General features: G+C 43.2%; 1 protein-coding gene across 1 annotated transcript; it reads right to left on the bottom strand.

Annotated features, from left to right (window-relative positions):
- Window positions 1–33: 33 nt before the first annotated feature.
- On the bottom strand, window positions 34–15,639 carry LOC112070190 (V-type proton ATPase catalytic subunit A). The gene is made up of 15 exons (XM_024137606.2): window positions 15,490–15,639; window positions 9,687–9,783; window positions 9,261–9,389; window positions 7,893–8,107; window positions 7,495–7,632; window positions 7,259–7,410; window positions 6,824–6,986; window positions 5,415–5,523; window positions 5,166–5,288; window positions 4,908–5,022; window positions 4,669–4,732; window positions 1,508–1,711; window positions 1,279–1,373; window positions 986–1,157; window positions 34–813 (listed from the first exon to the last, which is right to left on the bottom strand). Exons 2-15 carry the CDS (start codon window positions 9,766–9,768, stop codon window positions 721–723), a joined length of 1,854 nt encoding a protein of 617 aa, XP_023993374.1. The 5' UTR covers window positions 9,769–9,783; window positions 15,490–15,639; the 3' UTR covers window positions 34–720.
- Window positions 15,640–19,518: the final 3,879 nt, after the last annotated feature.

Genomic DNA, 19,518 nt, shown 5'->3' with positions numbered 1-19,518 from the left:
CATGCAGAGAAGACTGACATTACTGAAAAACAGTAATGTTTGGTTGCCTTTTATTCTTTGGGACTTGTCCCATGAGCAGTAGAAAGGACAGGGCGAGAGAGCCCACCTCTCTCTCACACACACATACATACACACATACAGCAAGTACACAAGACTACACAGCATAAATCACTAAATATGAACAAAAACCAGCCCACACGTTGTCCATGTCCAGACACCTGCAACAAATAGAGTCACTCTGCTTATTAAGTATTTGATGTTAATCTTCATCAATATTCTGTACAGATAGAGTGCTAATGAACGATAATTACATCAACTGAAGTCTTCAGGTACACAGCTAGGGCCAGAGACCATGTCCAAAACAAACAGGGGGAAGGGAGGGGCAATGCAGGGGTCCCACACACAGACATGTAAACATACACACATTAAGGTGTTGGGGCAGATCTTCGACCATGCTGGGGCAAATACACTGGGGGATTTAGAATCTGTGAGGAAACAGAATACAAGAATACAGTACATTTTCTCTTTTTGCCCATACACATTCACACGTTGAGTAAACTGATGGCAGGAGGTTGGGTGTAAACACAAGGCAGTGGAATGTGAGGCTGCAGTGGAAGTGGCTGCAGAGAGAGAGAGGGGCGGGGGCGCGGGGGGGGGGTGCGACAGACATGCACTGTCCCTGGCRTCACAGGTGAGGGGTGAAAGGCCCAGGGTGAAGGCTCAGTCCTCCAAGCTGCGGAAGGAGTTCTGCATGTCCTCCAGCAGCTGGGCGTAGTCAGACTTGATCTTGGCCTCTCCCTCCTTCACTGGGTCCTGAAACAGGCCAGACATATAGAGTTACACAGACACACAAAGAGATCGTGATACAGACAAATAGTAAGAGAAACACTCATAGACAGCATAGAAATACACAAAGAGCAATACAGGGAACACACTCACACACAGAGAGAAAGACAAACGAGAAACAGTCAGACAGCAGATGTACCTTGAACTTCATGGAGCTGAGTCTGTAGAGGATCTCTCCCAGGTGTTCTCGGATCATGGACCAGGTGATCTTGTTGTCGCTCTGAGCCGTGGTCTCCACCGCGTGCCTCGCCATGTCGTAGAACGCTATGATGTTGGACAGGATGCCTACCGTCTTATAGAAGGGACAAAACCTGCAGGGAGAGGTCAGAGAGTTACAGTTGGAATGACTTSACAGTCAATCTTTCAATATTACTCAGAAATATATGAGTAGGTCAGTGAGAGTAAGTGCGTTTGAGTGAGTGAGTGTTTTACCTGTCGTAGGGGGTGTAACCATTCTGTTGCAGGAAGTCATCCTTGAGGAGCTTGGCCACCTCCAGGGTGATCTTATCAGTTTCGGCCAGCGATGCCTGTCACCATGACAACCAGGACAATCTCAATATTATGAAGCAGAGGAGACATGGAGATAAAACCTCAGACTATAGAGATGCAGCCCAATATTGTCCCGCCTTCTTTCTTCCCCCTCCCCTCAGTTCCCCCTCACCTTGCCGACCAGCTGTACGATCTCAGCCAGGTCCTCCTCCTCCTGCAGGATCTCCTTGGCCTTGGTGCGCAGCGGGACGAACTCAGGGAAGTGCTTGTCGTAGTACTCGTCTAGCGCCCGCGTGTACTTACTGTAGCTGATCAGCCAGTTGACTGACGGGAAGTGCTTCCTCTGGGCCAGCTTCTTATCCAGACCCCAGAACACCTGAGAGAGGGAAGGATAGAGGGAGAGAGAGAGAGAAAGAGTGAGTGGGCAGAGAGAAGAGGGAGAGAGGATGAAGGCAGGGAGAGAGGGAGGGAAAAAGAGGATGAAGAGTTGCATTCCCCTGCTCAGACGTTGCATGAATCAACCAATGGTTGCGTGCCACGTCATTGATTGTGTGCCACGTCATCGATTGTCAGACTGACAGATTGCTATAACATATGATGTGGTTAGCTGATACGTAAAATACCTATCCAGGCGTTGTAAGATCTGACAGGCATCAGCATCAGGAGCGTACCCAAGGATTGATAATTGAGTCCCTAAAGCTTGTCTTTATTTCTTTGCTCCATATGGATGAGTGTAATGACCTTAGTGATCACTGTTTTACAGCCTGTGTTCGTAATGGCTGCTCAGTGAAACGACCTGTCCTGATTTCTCATTGACACTTGGTAAAAAACTTTAATGAGCAAGCCTTCCTTCATGAMCAGGCCTCTGTAAAATGGTMTAGAATCAGCTTGATCCCCTCTGTCGAAGACGCTTGGACCTTCTTTTTTGATATTTTCWGTGGTATTGTTAACAAACATGCCCCCATAAAGAAAATGAGAATTAAAAACAGGTTCAGCCCCTGGTTYGACCGTGATCTTGCAGAGTTACTCCACCTCAAGAATTGCATTTGGCRAAACGCTCGGCACACGCATACTCAGGCTGACTGGCTTTCGTTCAGGCAAATGAGAAATAAGTGCACTCAGGCTATCCGAAAGGTAGACCATGTTCTGGAAAACGGTGAAAGACCTGGAGAATAAACCCTCCTCCTCACAGCTGCCCATGTCCCTTAATGTTGATGATGTGGTTGTTACTGACAAGAAGCACATGGCTGAGATTATTAAAGCCCCACTTCCTGAAGTCAGGATTCCTATTTGACTCACCCATACCTCCTTGCCCGTCCAACATTTCCTCATCTCCCACCCCTTCTAATGCGACTATCCCCGATGCTTCTCCCTTTTTTCCCCCCTGCCCCGCTACAAAGTTTCTCCCTGCAGGCTGAGTTCGAGGTGTTCGAGGTGCTAAAGGAGCTCCTTAAACTTGACCCCCAAAAAACATATGGGTCAGATGGTTTAGACCCTTTCTTCTTTAAGGTTGCTGCCCCTATCATCRCCAAGCCTGTCTCTCCTTTCTGGGGAGGTTCCCATTGCTTAGAAGGCAGCCACGGTTCGTCCTTTTAAATAAAGGGGAGATCAAGCTGATCCTAACTGTTATAGGCTAATTTCTATTTTGCCCTGTTTATCAAAAGTGTTGGAAAAAACCTGTCAATAATCAACTGACTGGCTTTCTTGATGTCTATAGTATTCTCTCAGGTATGCAATCTGGTTTCCACTCAGGTTATGAATGTGTCACTGCAACCTTAAAGGTCCTAAATGATGTCACCATTGCCCTTGATTCTAAGCAATATTGTGCTGCTATTTTTATYGACTTGGCCAAAGCTTTTGATACGGTAGACCATTCCATTCTTGTGGACCGGTAAGGAGTATTGGTGTCTCTGAGGGGTCTTTGGGCTGGTTTGCTAACTACCTCTCTCAAAGAGTACAGTGTATAAAGTCAGAAAATCTGCTGTCTCAGCCACTGCCTGTCACCAAGGGAGTACCCCAAGGCTCGATCCTAGGCCCCACGCTCTTCTGAATTTACATCAACATAGCTCAGGCAGTAGGAATCTCCCATCCATTTATAKGCAGATGATACAGTCTTATACTCAGCTWGCCCCTCCCCGGATTTTGTGTTAAATGCTCTACAACAAAGCTTTCTTAATGTCCAACAAGCTTTCTCTACCCTTAACCTTGTTCTGAACACCTCCAAAACAAAGGTAATGTGGTTAGGTAAGTAGAATGACCCTCCTCCCACAGGTGTGATTACTACCTATGAGGGTTAGAGCTTGAGGTAGTCACCTCATACAAGTACTTGGAAGTATGGCTAGATGGTACACTGTCCTTCTGTCAGCACATATCAAAGCTGCAGGCTAAAGTTAAATCTAGACTTGGTTTCCTCTATCGTAATCGCTCCCCTTTCATCCCAGCTGCCAAACTAACCCTGATTCRGRTGACCATCCTACCCATGCTAGATTACAGAGACATAATTTAAGGGTGCTCTCGAGGTAAGGGTGCTCTCGAGTGGCTAGATGTTCTTTACCATTAGGCCATCAGATTTGCCACCAATGCTCCTTTGAGGACACATTACTGCACTCTATACTCCTCTGTAAACTGGTCATCTCTGTATACCCATCGCAAGACCCACTGGTTGATGCCTATTTATAAAAACCTCTTAGGCCTCACTCCTCCCCTATCTGAGWTATCTACTGCAGCCCTCATCCTCCACATACACCACCCGTTCTGCCAGTCACATTCTGATAAAGGTCCCCAAAGCATACAGATCCCTGGGTCGCTCTTCTTTTCAGTTCGCTGTAGCTAGCGACTGGAATGAGCTGCAACAAACACTCAAACTGGACAGTTTTATCTCAATCTCTTCATTCAGACTCAATCATGGAAACTCTTACTGACAGTTGTGGCTGCTTTGTGTGATGTATTATTGTCTCTACCTTCTTGCCCTTTGTACCATGTTTTGTGCCTATACCTTGTTGTGTTGCTACCATGTTGTTGTTATGTTGTGTTGCTACCATGCTGTGTTGTCATGTGTTGCTGCCTTGCTATGTTGTTGTCTTAGGACTCTATGTAGTGTTGTCTATCTTGTTGTGATGTGTGTTTTGTCCTATATTTATATTGTATTTATTTGTTATTTTTAACCCCAGGCCCCCGTCCCYGCAGGAGGYCTTTTGCCTTTCGGTAGGCCGTCATTGTAAAYAAGAATGTGTTCTTAACTGACTTGCCTAGTTAAATAAAGGTTAAATAAAATTAAAATAAATAAGTGGGTTCTATCAGAGCCAGACAGAAACCAGCTGTATCCACRGTTACCTGCACGATACCCAGRGTAGCTGATGTCACAGGATCAGAGAAGTCACCACCTGGGGGAGACACACTGTGGAAATGAAACAGAACGTTGGTAACATGTGGTTATAACGTTAGAAGAAGCACTCCACTTCCGCCTATTCCAGCGTGGCTAGATTGTGTTGGCAGGTTTCTGAGGTCTACTGGAGAGCTGAGAGGAGGAACAAGGCCTCCCCCGYGTGGTGAAGAGATGTAACTGTACTCACGCCCCCACAATGCTGACGCTGCCCTCTCTCTCTGGGTTGCCAAGACACTTCACCCTGCCGGCACGCTCGTAGAATGACGCCAGACGGGCACCCAAGTAGGCTGGGTAACCACTGTCTGTGGACAAAACAGGCCTTACTTGATATGTTCGAGATAACTGATTTAAACCAAATTCCCCCCACTAGCCCTAGAAGATGTCCTATACATTGCATTAAAAAAGCAACTATTTTGTATTTTGGGTGTTACCAGCAGCCACTCACCAGCGGGCATCTCAGCCAGTCGMCCAGAGATCTCCCTGAGAGCCTCGGCCCATCGAGAGGTGGAGTCAGCCATCATGCTAACATTGTAGCCCATGTCCCTGAAGTACTCAGACAGCGTAATCCCTGCAGACACACACAGAGGACAAGTAGGTGATTGGTTAGGGGGTGTGCTCCATGTTGTGGTCTCAGGCCTGTCATTGGCTGRGAGGTTTGCTGTGTTATGCTCTGGGCCCTGTGATTGGTTCCTACCTGTGTAGATAGAGGCCTCTCTAGCAGCCACAGGCATGTTGGAGGTGTTGGCCACCAGCGCTGTTCTCTTCATGATGCTCTCAGTCTTCCCATCCACCTCCATGGTCAGCTATTAGACAGACACACTGTCAATCATCCTGACCTTCAATAAGAAAAAGGCTAACGCTAATGATGATGATCATGAWAATCTAATGACATTCAGTGYGTTCGGAAAGTATTCAGACCCTTTGACCTTTTCCACATTTTGTTACWTTACAGCCTTATTCTAAAATTGATTAAATTAATGTTTTTCCTCATCAATCTACACACAAYACCCCAYAATGACAAAGCAAAAACTGTTTTTTAGAAATGTTTACAAATTTATAGAAAAATAAAATTAAAATAAATACCATATTTACATAACTATTCAGACCCTTTGCTCTGAGACTCGAAATTGAGCTCAGGTGCATCCTGTTTCCATTGATCATCCTTGAGATGTTTATACAACTTGATTGGAGTCCACCTGTGGTAAATTCAATTGATTGGACATGATTTGGAAAGGCACACACACCTGTCTATATAAGATCCCACAGTTGAAAGTGCATTTCAGAGCAAAAACCAAGCCATGAGGTCAAAGGAATTGTCCGTAGCGCTCCAAGACAGAATTGTATCGAGGCACAGATCTGGAGTAGGGTACCAAAAACATTTCTGCAGCATTGAAGGTCCCCAAGAACATTCTTAAATGGAAGAAGTTTGGAACCACCAAGACTCTTCCAAGAGCTGGCCGCCCGGCCAAACTGAGCAATCAGGGGAGAAGTGCCTTGGTCAGGGAGGTGACCAAGAACCGAATGGTCACTCTGACAGAGTTCTAGGGTTCCTCTGCGGAGATGGAAGAAACTTCCAGATGTACAACTATCTCTGCAGCAGTCCACCAATTAGACCTTTATGGTAGATTGGCCAGACGGAAGCCATTCCTCAGTAAAAGGCACATGACAGCCCGCTTGGACTCTCAGACCATGAGAAACAAGATTCTCTGGTCTGATGAAACAAAGATTGAACTCTTTGGCCTAAATGCCAAGCGTCACGTCTGGAGGACACTTGGCACCCTATGATYACTTGGCTACAGAGCTGATGCCTGCTGGACTGTTCATTTATCACGGTACTCCACTTTGTTTACCTTTGTTTATCTGTCGGCCCTAGCCCCGAACTCAGGCCCTGTGTGTAGTTAACCGACCCTCTCTGCCCATTCATCGCCATTTTACCTGTTGTCGTTGACTTAGCTGATTAGCTGTTGTTGTTGACTTAGCTAGCTAAGCTAGCTAGCTAAAAAAGCAATTTCATCCATTTTAGAGTAAGGCTGTAATGTAACAAAATGTGGAAAAAGTCAAGTTGCTCTGAATACTTTCCGAATGAACTGTGACACCACCCACCTCGGGGAAATCTCGCAGAACTTCTGACATCTCGTTCCCTCGCTCCCCGCAGCCTACGTAGACGATGACATCACTGTTGGAGTACTTTGACAGGGACTGGGAGATGACAGTTTTACCACAGCCAAAGGCTCCGGGGATGGCTGTGGTTCCTCCCTGGACACACCTGGACACAGAGACAGACAGAACAGACCGGGGGCAGGGAGATGGAAGCAGAGGTTGAGTATATTGGCAGATTCAGATAAAACTTTCTAATTCAGTTTACTTGTAGCAGAACATTGAAGACAGATGGACAGAAAGACATTCTGATAGTGTTTTTAAGAAAAGAGGGGAAATGGGAGAATGCTAAGAGAGGGATTCCCTGAAGCAGAGACAGCGAGATGGAGAAAAGTGAAGGAAGGATAGATGGAAAAGTGGGGTAAGAGAAAGGGGACTCACGGGAAGAGGGCGTCCAGTACTCTCTGTCCGGTCAGCAGTGGGTGATTGGCGGGTAGCTTCTCTGTGACCGGACGAATCTGTCGCACTGGCCAGACTTGGACCATGGTGAACTTTTCCTTCATACCCTCAAACTCMAGCTCCAACACCACATCCTGAAACACACACACAGTCTTAATACAGAAATGACCCCACATGTATTACTATGGATTWAGACAAGGTTGGGTGGTGGAACTAACCGAGACGTCATAGTTTCCGGGGGGAGCCACATAGGTGACGGTTCCTCTGTTCCTCGGGGGCAGCATGATCTTGTGCTTGATGAGGGAGTTCTCAAACACCATCCCATAGATATCACCCCCTGTGATGTGACTGCCCACCTAAGAGAGAGGGGGGAGATAAGGGGTTAATGGTTATCAATTCAAACTTTAACATGAAAGCTAGAAAATTCTCCAGGCCCATTGCTCATCTTACTCCCAAAACAGAGGTGGGGTTACCGCTTTGTTATTGTTTCAATTAAGGATTCTAGCTTTAAATGTACAGTTCAGTATGTGGTCTAAGGACACTTGAAATTGTGGATAGTGTAGCACATCGAGTAAACCATGCAAGCACTTTCCTCAGAGTAGTAGGACACACCCACCCGTAAGCTCTTGACGGGGGAGAACTCCCATTTCAGGTCTCGGTTGAGGGCTCCGATATTGACTCCACGGGGGATGTAGATGCTCTGTGTTAGGTCGTTGATGTCCTTCAGGGGGCGCTGGATACCGTCGAAGATGGAGCCCATGATGCCTGGGCCCAGCTCCACTGACAGAGGCTTCCCTGTCCGCAGCACCGGGTCCCCAACGGATACACCCGCTGTGACAATGCTCAGGAACACATTCACAGTGTGTGTGTGTGTGTGTGTGTGTGTGTTTCAGTAGATTTCAGTCTTTTTTTCATGTGTCTGTGAGTGTTATCAAGAGGTCGCTATGGTGTAGAAGACTGAGTGTGTATGTACCGTAAAAATGTGTTCAGTAATGAACACTAAGGTGATTGTATAAATATATAGTAAGTGTGTATACACACACACACACACACACACCATGGCAGTTGGAACCGGTTCAGGGAACCAAACCCGAAAATAACCAAATATTTGGAGGAACAGAATCAGAACTGCGAATGAAAGTGATCTATAATGTTCCGGGAACAGAACTGTTATTTTATAATCATGGGAACCGGTTAATAATGTTTTTTTACATTCCGTTTTTTTTTTTTCTGTCCCACTAAACACGCTGTAAAGCACCACTGCAAAGCCCTCACCCTCAAACTTATTCCAGTGTCTACCCACTAGAAGATTTTTGCCAGTATGTGTGCCAGAGTTTCCATTAGGAAAATTAGAAAAAAAACATCCATATGCATTCAGATTGAACCTGGCGCAGCCAGCACCATCAATAAACAAGGGATATTGGCCAAATGAGCCACATTTATGTCCTTTAAAAAAACTACTTGTGTTTCGATGTGTAAGATATGCAAAATCTCTCTCTCTCAGCATGCTACGACACGCATTTCTTTATGTCAGATGGCTAGGCCTTGTCTGCTGTACAGATATAGGCGTATAGAAGGAGGCTAATTTGTTAATTTTCTATCACAGTAAAGGAAGGAATGATGTAAACYGGTACTTTTGTTTTGGTTCTAACTGATTCAGAAATGTATTTTCCTGGTCAGAACGGGAAAAAATGATGGTTCTGTTCCGAAAAAAAACGATTGGAAAATTATTTTTGGTTCCAACCCCTAACAGACAGGTGCAGTCATGTACACACAGGCATAGCACTGTATGTACCAGGAGAACACTGACAGTCAGGTACAGTAAAGCTTGCATCCCAAATGAAACCCCTATTAACTTTACAGTGCACTTCTTTTAACCAGGGCCCTTATTTCTCTGGTCAAAAGTAGTGCCCTATGTAGGGAATAGGATGCCATTTGGGATACAACCAGTCAGGTGCAGTAACAGTATAACCCGTTAGGATACATGTCTCCTCGTAAACCTGGATGGTGGCCATGTCTCCCTCCAGCCTGATGATCTCTCCCACCAGCTCACTGTGGCCCACTCTCACCAGCTCATACATGGCCGCTCCCGCCATGGCAGTGGCCGTCACCACTGCAGCACAGCCAGGGGACAACACAGGTCAGAGGTCACACACCATGCAAGAGAGACGGATCTCTAGTCCAAACTCCACGCCAGATTGGAGTAAACAGATTAGTGCCAAGTCAAGCCTCCTATCTCCTAGCTTACTAGCAGAGGGATATTTTTTTATTTATTTTTTTATTTAACCTTTATTTGACTAGGCATAGCTGAGGCTATTACCAAAGCATCCCTTCTTCAGCTAGCCTAAAACCTTTAGAGCCTAAACAGAGGCACATGAGACATAGGTGAATGTGTATGTGAGATAGTGACCTGGGCCGGAGACTCCATGGACGTATCCAAACTCGCTCTCTTTCTCCTCATCCCAGATCTTAGGCAGCTTGGACAGGTCCATCCTGGCAGGCTAGATCTGAGAGAAAGAAAGAAGAATGGAGTGAGTGTGTGAATGACCGTGATAAAGGGAGCGAGAAGAGAGAAAGAGTGGTGCACAGTCCACAGAGCACCACTGACGGGTTGGTTGTTCAGCAACAAAACCATTGCGTGCACAACTATGGGGAAAAACACACGGTTTGGCTTAGATTGTTCACAACATGTAAACTATATTTAGTCTCCAATGTTTATTGAAAACAAATACATTTTCTAAATGGTTCACTGACATGGATGAAAATACCCTCAAATTAAAGCTGACAGTCTGCATTTTAAACTCAKAGTCATTGTATCATTTAAAATCCAAARTGCTGTAGTACAGAGACAAAACATTTGTCACTAGCTAGGTTYCCATCCAATTGGCGACAGATTTTCATGGGAATATGATAGAATCCGCATAAAGAAAACATGCRCATTTTCCCACCAGTGGTATATTTCCMCCAAATTGACTTCTTGCAGATAGAAATCAGTGCGTGATGACGTAGTGCACACAAAATGTACTTTTTCGCTTAGGTTTTCATGTATCAAATAAAAATCTAAAGTTCAATGTGTTTCCATCGCATTTTCAACTCTAGTGATAGTTTTGTCACAAACTGTTGTGTTAAATAGTAAATGTGTCCACTCTGGTCTTGGTACCTGTGCTCTAGCCAACAGCTCATAGATACAGTGCGGGTAGGCTGTGAGGGTTGTCTAGTCCACATGATGAGATTATTATGAATTTCTATTTGTCAAAACGGCAGTCAAGCATAGATCATCATGTCACCAGAATAAGACCCTCRATATTCATTGGAAAGCAGCATCAAGCTCATTACCGTGCACTTTCACCACCCTGTGAAATTAATCATAACTTATTTCATCTGTAGCCTAATAAACTRCATAGTTTTCCGAGTGACTCCAAATTTACTTCGATATKATGGTTATTATATCAATAACAATAACAGGACCCAGCCTCTGTGTAACTCTATACGTCTGGCGCATAAAGTAGTTTCCACCTCCATGTCCCAAATAATACATTTTACAGACACAAAAAGACCTCACCATCTCGAACAAACAAAGTCTGTTGGCGTTAATAAAAATTGTACCGAAACTACCTGTTTCCATCACAGCTGTTACGATTTATTTTATTATGGTATGACTTTACTTGCATAAAAAAAACTATGGATGAAACGTGGTTACTGTCCCAGTATGGAGCTCACCGTATATACAGCTGTATTGATTCGTGTTATAGCTGACTGCATCCCAGACCATAGTGAGTTATAGTCCTGGCTGGGACACTATTGACCCAGTCATTAGAAGGTCAATGGGTTTCTCATCCAACTCAAAATCCACCCACCTATCCATTCTGAATCTGTTCAAAGCAGCRTGTTAACCCTCTCCAACACTAAAAACATACACACACTAACAGAGTAGGACAATTACTACATGATGATTACACACAGACTAATTCCCTCCCACACATAGGCTTAAACAGTAAGCTTTCTGCAATGGTGAGAGGGACTCGCAAACATATAGCACACTATCGGGAAACAGTCTGTACACACAGATCACTGTCCCTCTGTTCTGTTACCATGACAATATCACCCCTTTTCTGAACCGTGACCATGGTGATATCCCAGCGACTAGAGCCCAACATCACGACTCGGCATCTCTCTCTCTCTCTCTCTCTGGGGGGGGGGGGGGGGGAGGCTAACGCTACAGTGGCTAACGTTATGGTGCTGCTGAATCTATACTGCATGGGTTTAACAACAACCCCTCATCACCCACTCTGTCTGTAGACACACAAACACCATCCCTGCTTCAGTGCCCTTTTGTCCTTTCCACTGATAGGGCCTTTTCCTCCATGCTAGACTGGCTATGTTATCTGTGTAGAAATACAGCAGCCCCCCTCAACAGATCTAGTCTGGAGCAGCAGGATACAGACCTAAGGATGTGGCATCCGTGGCCAAGCTTAGCTTACATGGCATTTGTACCTCCATTCTTAAGACATTTAAAACAATGCAAAAACATACTTTMTTTATCAAGTGCTCAATTCTTCCCTTTCTCTTGAATGTTTTATTCCCTCTGGATCCTATCAGGTGCAAAATACTTACTGTAAAACAGGACAGACATACATACATAAATGCATGTATACACCCACTGACAGACACAAACTTGGACAGAATTTAATAATTTCCATTGCRATATTAGAGACTCATAGGGTGGAATATATGCATGAGGCGTCACATGACTGTGGAGACATGGCTGGCKGAGTTATATGGGCCGTTTGAGGAAGTGGAAAATCCTAGTGTGGGGTAGGATTGGGAAGTCAACTAAATTAGTGTCTTTGTGAATTGTATGAGATTCAGACACAGTGATTCACAACACTCTGGTATTTAAAAAGCTAGAGGATTAAATCCATATCCCTTGACACAACAGCGAGCATACTGCCAGGCCTCAGGGCAGCCACCTACCAAGCTCAGCAATCTATGGTACGATGCAGGCTGAAGTTGCCCTTAAAAACAGATCAGGGATCAGTTTACTCTCCCCAAAGCCCTACCTTTATTGGGGGGGGAAAGTACTTCCACACTAACAGTTGTGGAAGTACAGTCAGAGGGTAAAACCCAGACATGCATCAAGTTTCTATGGACTCAGCCACATCATATGACACCAGTCATGTGACGTATGGAATCCGTTAATCAAGGATACACTCACTGAGCACTGCAGTGTTACAATGTAAATGATCCGTTAATCACGATACACTCACTGAGCACTGCAGTGTTACATGTAAATGATCCGTTAATCAAGGATACACTCACTGAGCACTGCAGTGTTACAATGTAAACGATCCGTTATCAGGATACACTCACTGAGCACTGCAGTGTTACAATGTAAATGATCCGTTAATCAAGGATACACTCACTGAGCACTGCAGTGTTACAATGTAAACGATCCGTTTATCAAGGATACACTCACTGAGCACTGCAGTGTTACAATGTTAAACGATCCATACTCAGCAATGTCTCTCCAGTGAGGGTAACCAGTGACCAAACAAAGGAGCTTTAGCCTAATAAAATAATGTCCCATTCAGCCTAATCTGTCTCATAATGAAACTAGCGCGAGTGCTGGTTGCAAGGTGTTGCATAATCCTGTAAACCCAACGGCTCACATTTAACTTCCTGTTCAAGTTTTCAAATGTCATGAAATAGTGCTAATTTACTAAGTAAGTGCATCCCAAATTGACAATGGATTCACACAACATCACCACAACCACCCTCCCCTGGCCGCCAGTGATTCTGAAGGGCAGAATCAGGAAGGCAAGCACTGAAGAGAGTAAGAAGGCCTACAGTACAGGCCGAGGTTCTAGTGCAAGGGTAGAACATAATTAATATAATTTGTACACTGCAAATTGACCACAAGTTTGCCCAAAAAGAGGTACCATTTGAAAATAGAATAATTTAATCCGTTGATTACATTGAGACACGATCACAATATATGTCTCCTTGTTTACATGTGGCAATACTTGGTAACATATTTTCGAATTAAACTATTTTTTGCTGAATTCCTTGTGATTTTACAGTCTTTTTTGACCCAAAACTTTAAAAAATATACACAACCAGTCAAAAGTTTGGACACCTTCTCATTCCAGGGTTTTTCTTTGTTGTTACTATTTTCTTCATTGTAGAATAATAGTGAAGACATCAAAACTATGAAATAACACATATGGAATCATGTAGTAACCAAAAAAGTGTTAAACAAATCAAAATATATTTTATATTTGAGATTCTTCAAAGTAGCCACCCTTGATGACAGCTTTGCACACACTTGACATTCTCTCAACCAGCTTCATGAGGTAGTCACCTGGAATTCCKTTCCCCTTCCTTGTCTTGTGTCCTTCATTAGACACTGCACTATAGAGGTGAAAGAAAATCGATGGGATTTCACAATATTGCTTTAACTTAGGGTTTCCTAAACTCAGTCCTCAGGACACACATTTTGATTTTCGCCATAGCACTACACAGCTGATTCAAATAATCAACTAATCATCAAGCTTTGACCATTTGAAACAGCTGTGTAGTGTTAGTGCAAAAACCAAAACGTGCACCCCTTGGGGTCCCAAGGACACCATTTGGGAGACAGTGATTTAACCTATCCTTACTTCTCAGATCAGTGCAGATGAAGGAGAAGGGAAGAGGATGTGAACTAACATGATTGAGATTCACCCAAACAGGCCCTACCCTATAAGCAGACACTTCTGATGATAAATTCAACATCCATGTGAGGWTGTGGTGGGGCTGTGACAGGTGCACAGGGTCCTAACGTGCGTGTGCTAAATGCATTGAATGATTCTTCCTCTTCCGTAGTCAAACAGAATCATCCTCATGTGCCACTGTCACACTAGCCTATGTCACTAGTGACAAACCAACGGAATAGGGCCCGCTTGAGAATAATATGTGATTTTTCTTTGATTTACAATACCACTCTCTGCATGTATTTTGAATTGATAACATTTGTAGTAGGGCTACTAGTCTCCCTCTTATCTCAGGTGCATTGCCCCAAAGTCTGCTGGTCAGTCAGCTGAGATTAAAGTAGCCCAATAATGGACTAAAGGAGCCTAACGTTACTGTTTATAATCCAATGACTTTACATGTTCTGTTTATAGGTGAATTGGCTCTGGAAGCCAAAACGGCCAAATAATCCATCTAAAACGTGAATCGATTCTCAATTGCGGTGCGGTTCAAGAAATATAAATCCCTCTACATTCATATCAAAATAATTTYACAAACTGAMTGTGCACTGTTATAACCGGTTTTAACAGTTGCAGCCTACTGTATTTTTTAATTTTTTTGTGACAACATGTTTGTGGTGTCGGTCTTCCGTTTACACATGTGTTCAGAGGATAGCTAATTAGCACAAAAAGTCCACTCGGTCTTCCATGTTTTCCATAAACAAGCATTGTAATACGGAAATATTGGCTTGTGGGAACCCTATAAAAAAAGGTGTATATCAATACATCAATAACATTTTGTTTTTTTACAATTATTTCTCGCCGATATGAAATATAAGGTTCTTAGGTTTCCAAAACCGTACGGAAAGCAATGCGTGTTAATGTTCAGACCAAGCGTCACGGCTCTTAACAGATGACGTCTTAGTCCAATGACCCTTATGTGTAATGTAATGGAACCGAGAKCCATGATCAAGGGCTACATTGCCAAAGGTGTCTTGTCAACATAATCACATGACCACCAATGCGCTGTAGCGTCGACATCATTTTTTTTTTTTTACATGATCGAATCTATCCATGGCAATGTAACAGAAAATAAGATAACTTGTTGCATTGTTGCTATAAAAAAAAACACATTGAGAGACATATACATAACGTAAGGCACGATGTTTACGCATTTTTGCGCAACAACAACTGACATTTGAGAAGCCGCATTGCCAGCGTTGCAATTTGATGGTGATAAAAATCCTTGTACTTTTTTATTCAAATAGGCCTAYATTTTAATGAAAAACCAAGACCATGAATGCATTTAAATGTATGTTCCAATTATCAAAATCCTTTGATAAACGACCGTATTATTTAAGCCTAGGTCATCTGTCAAAATCGCTGGCTGTGCCATTTTGATGCATTTCGAAAGAATTATGAAAAATCACATAATATAGACATTGCATTTAATCTAATTTGATGATAATAAAACGGCATAGCTACCTTCAGAAATTAAACGGTCCAGCGTCTTGATCCTCTGCCTAGGGAAGACGTGAGTGGCRATACGACAGCAAATGATCAGCTGACTTCATTCAATCCGAGTTTTGCAGATCGCGAGACTCGGGACTCACAACACTGCACCTGCTCCCATTATGGCTCAAGCTCACTCCGGTGTCAAATATATAGATGGAAAGATATCTACTTCCTCTTGATATTCGTCTATAGTTTGAAATAAACATTTAAAAACAACAACAAAAGAACAGAACAGAACAGCTGATTAATTAGACATGTTCCACAGTTGAGGCTCGGAACGAAAAAAAGATTGAAGGCTCCACAATAGGCCGAGGGCAGAAAAGTGAACAGTAGAATTATGTGGTCTTTTTCGAGAAAATATCTTTGCGTTTGAGCCAAAATGGCGGTAGAACAATAGGGTGTTGCTGTTACGTGTTAAATGTGGATTGCACTGTTGGACACTGGAGATTTGCATGACACAATATTTTACGCCAGTGCAATGAATTCAAATGAAATATCGAGTTGCGCCACAAATTATTAGAAATTAAATAATAGCAAATTATTATTAAGACATGTAAAAATCTAACAAAAATGTCAAAACCAATGGTCAATACATACTTCAAGAACAAAAATCCCAAAATGTTTCAATATTTAAAAAACAGAACTATTTTTTTTATTCAACAGAAATATTTAGGTAATTTGCTCAACCCATATAATAAAAATAACTGGATAAAAAAATATGAACGTACAGTGACATTCTGCGATTAGACGGATGGGTATGGGGATGTTGATGTTGTAGTTTCAATGAGCAGGGCAGAGGCAAAAAGCCTGATATTGACAGTGATGGTGCCGAGATGGCAGAAGCAGTGGAATAGAGATACTAAGGGCAGGCATTTATTTCAAGYACAGAGGAAAGTCGAGGAGGGGAGAACGGCAGGAAAGGACAGAAGAGAGGAGGCWATTTTTTTACAAAATTAAGGGTGGGACAGTCATTTGAATACGACCTTATTGTGATAGGAAAACATCCAACAGGAAAGTGTGATTATTGKCAGGAAACAGAGAGCGTGGAGCATGTATCGCTACAGTGTGGGCAATATCAGAGGGAAMGAGAGAGGCTGAGATCTATTACGAGGGAAAAGGGGATACAGGAAATTAGTTTAAAGACTATGTTTAGTAGAATGTCATTAGACATAGTCTCCAATATSTTGTTATCTTTTTTAAGAGCAACGGGGCTCGCAGGTAGGATTTAGGTTTTCCCTGTCTCTGGCCCACACTCCAGTACAGTAGGTGGCGGTAATGCACCATAACGTTGGATGCCCATCGCCAATAAACCCCACCGAAGAAGAAGTGACGTTCTGCGCATGCGGGGTCAGAGTTGACAGTGGAGGTGTGCGGTAGCTAAGCTAACAGTTAGCAACATACATGTGGAGGGTACGACAGGAGGAAACACCAACTCTGTCAAAATTCCCGAACTGTAAACTACTCAGAACTTCAACCACATCGAAACTAAAGAATAACAGTCGTTTACAATGAAAGGGTGAGTAAAGCCATTAAAAGAGATGTCTGTGTTCCTAGCACGACTAAAGTTTTTTTCTTGTCTTTTTTTTTTTTTTTTCAACGGGGGGCGGGAGAGGTGGTTGMAATGCTAACATTAGCTAGCTAAATCGTTTGCACGGTTAGGTAAAATAACACCACAGTGATTTTCGTCTCTTTACCAGTTATTAGACACAGTATCTCATTGGTTAACTAGTTAGCAAATAACATATGTAACCTGCTAAGTGTGTCTACTAGCGCCTGCATTTCCCATCAAATTAAACTTTGAACAAAAAGTCGGATAAGTTTGTAACATGCCTGTTAGTTCGTGTARCTAGCTAGCTAACTAACGTTAGCTGGATTTCGAAACGTTTGAAGTCCGCTCTACTTTGACGTAACTATAGTTAATTACTAGGCTACTTTACGCCACTCAACTCCAAGCTTGTTCAACTAGCTACGTTAGCTAATGTTAGSTACTTTACTTAGCTAGCGGCTAGGTAGCTAACGCTAGCTAATTTAACTTGGAACAAATTAGATTAAAACTGTAACAGTACTACCTATTAGCATGCTGACGTTGGACAGTAAATTTTGACAATCATATTTAGCCATTGGCTAKTATTACTGGTTTCTGTGAAGGAGTGTATTTCGATTCAACTACTGTTTGGGGCGTGAGCATCAACCATAAACCACAACCTGYTCTGAGCATTTTATATTATTCTGTACATATTCGTATTATACTGTGCATTCAGAAAGTATTCCGACCCCTTGAGTTTTTCCACATTTTGTTACATTACAGCCTTATTCTAAAATGGATTATGTTGTTTTTTTGTTGCTGAGGCAAAATGTAACAATGAGGCTGTAATGTAACAAAATGTGGAAAAACTCAAGGGGTCGGAATACTTTCTGAATGCACAGTATAATACGAATATGTACAGAATAATACAAAATGCTCAGAGCAGGTTGTGGTTTATGGCTGATGCTCACGCCCCAAACAGTAGTTGAATTAAACATTAAAATATAACATTTACATAAGTAGTCAGACCCTTTACTCAATACTTTATTGAAACAGCAATTACAGCCTTGAGTCTTCTTGGGTATGACGCTACAAGCTTGGCACACCTGTATTTGGGCAGTTTCTCCCATTCTTCTCTGCAGATCCTCTCAAGCTCTGTCAGGTTGAATGGGGTGTGTCACTGCACAGCTATTTTCAGGTCTCTCCAGAGATATTAGATCAGGTTCAAGTCTGGGCTCTGGCTAGGCCACTCAAGGACATTCAGGGACTTGTCCTGAAGCCACTCCTCCGTAGTCTTTGCCCCAGTCTGAGGTCCTGGGCACTCTGGAGAAGGTTTTCTTGAGGGTCTCTGTACTTTGCTCTGTTCATCTTTCCTTCAATCCTGACTAGTCAAATCAAACTTTATTTGTCACGTGCCAAATACAACAAGTATAGACCTTACCGTGAAATGCGTACTTACACGCCCTTAATTAACCTTTTGAGGATCTGGGGACCCATGTGTCTGGGGACCCATCAAATGTTTTGTCGTGCCCTTTTTTTTACGACTGTCTTGGTATGTTTGGGCCATGATAGTTTGTTGGTGATGTGGACACCAAGGAAATTGAAACTCTCGACCCGCTCCACTACAGCCCCGTCGATGTTAATGGGGGCCTGTTCAGCTCTCCTTTTCCTGTAGTCAACAATCAGCTCCTTTGTCTTGCTCACATTGAGGGAGGGGTTATTGTCCTGGCACCATACTGCCAGTTCTCTGACCTCTCTATAGGCCGTCTCATCGTTGTCAGTGATCAGGCCTACCACTGTTGTGTCGTCAGCAAACCTAATGATGGTGTTTGAGTCCAGTTTGGCCATGCAGTCGTGGGTGAACAGGGAGTACAGGAGGGGACTAAGTACACCCCCCGGAGGGGCCCCAATGTTAAGGATCAGCGTGGCAGATGTGTTGTTGCCTACTCTTACCACCGGGGGGTAGTCCGTCAGGAAGTCCAGGATCCAGTTGCAGAGGGAGGTGTTTAGTCCCAGAGTCCTTAGCTTAGTGATGAGCCTGTTGTACCTACCATCTAAATCGTCAATGCCTTTCTTAAATTCAATACAAAAAGTAGTGGGCAAAAAAAGTATTTAGTCAGCCACCAATTGTGCAAGTTCTCCCACTAAAAAGATGAGAGAGGCCTGTAATTTTCATCATAGGTACACTTCAACTATGACAGACAAAATGAGAAAAGAAATTCCAGAAATCACATTGTAGGATTTTTTATGAATTTATTTGCAAATTATGGTGGGAAATAAGTATTTGGTCACCTACAAACAAGCAAGATTTGCTGGCTCTCATTATTCAATGACCTGTAACATTTTTGAGAATCTTGTCGTCCAACCGTTATTATACTGTTTGAGTACCGTGAGGGGCAGTTTAGAAATAATAATGTGAAAAATTATTATATTTTTTTTGGAAATGTTATGTAAACAAATAAAAAATAATGCTA

Source organism: Salvelinus sp. IW2-2015, unplaced genomic scaffold, assembly GCF_002910315.2.
Source record: "Salvelinus sp. IW2-2015 unplaced genomic scaffold, ASM291031v2 Un_scaffold1252, whole genome shotgun sequence".
Taxonomy (NCBI): domain Eukaryota; kingdom Metazoa; phylum Chordata; class Actinopteri; order Salmoniformes; family Salmonidae; genus Salvelinus; species Salvelinus sp. IW2-2015.
This window is presented reverse-complemented; position numbering and strand designations above follow the sequence as displayed.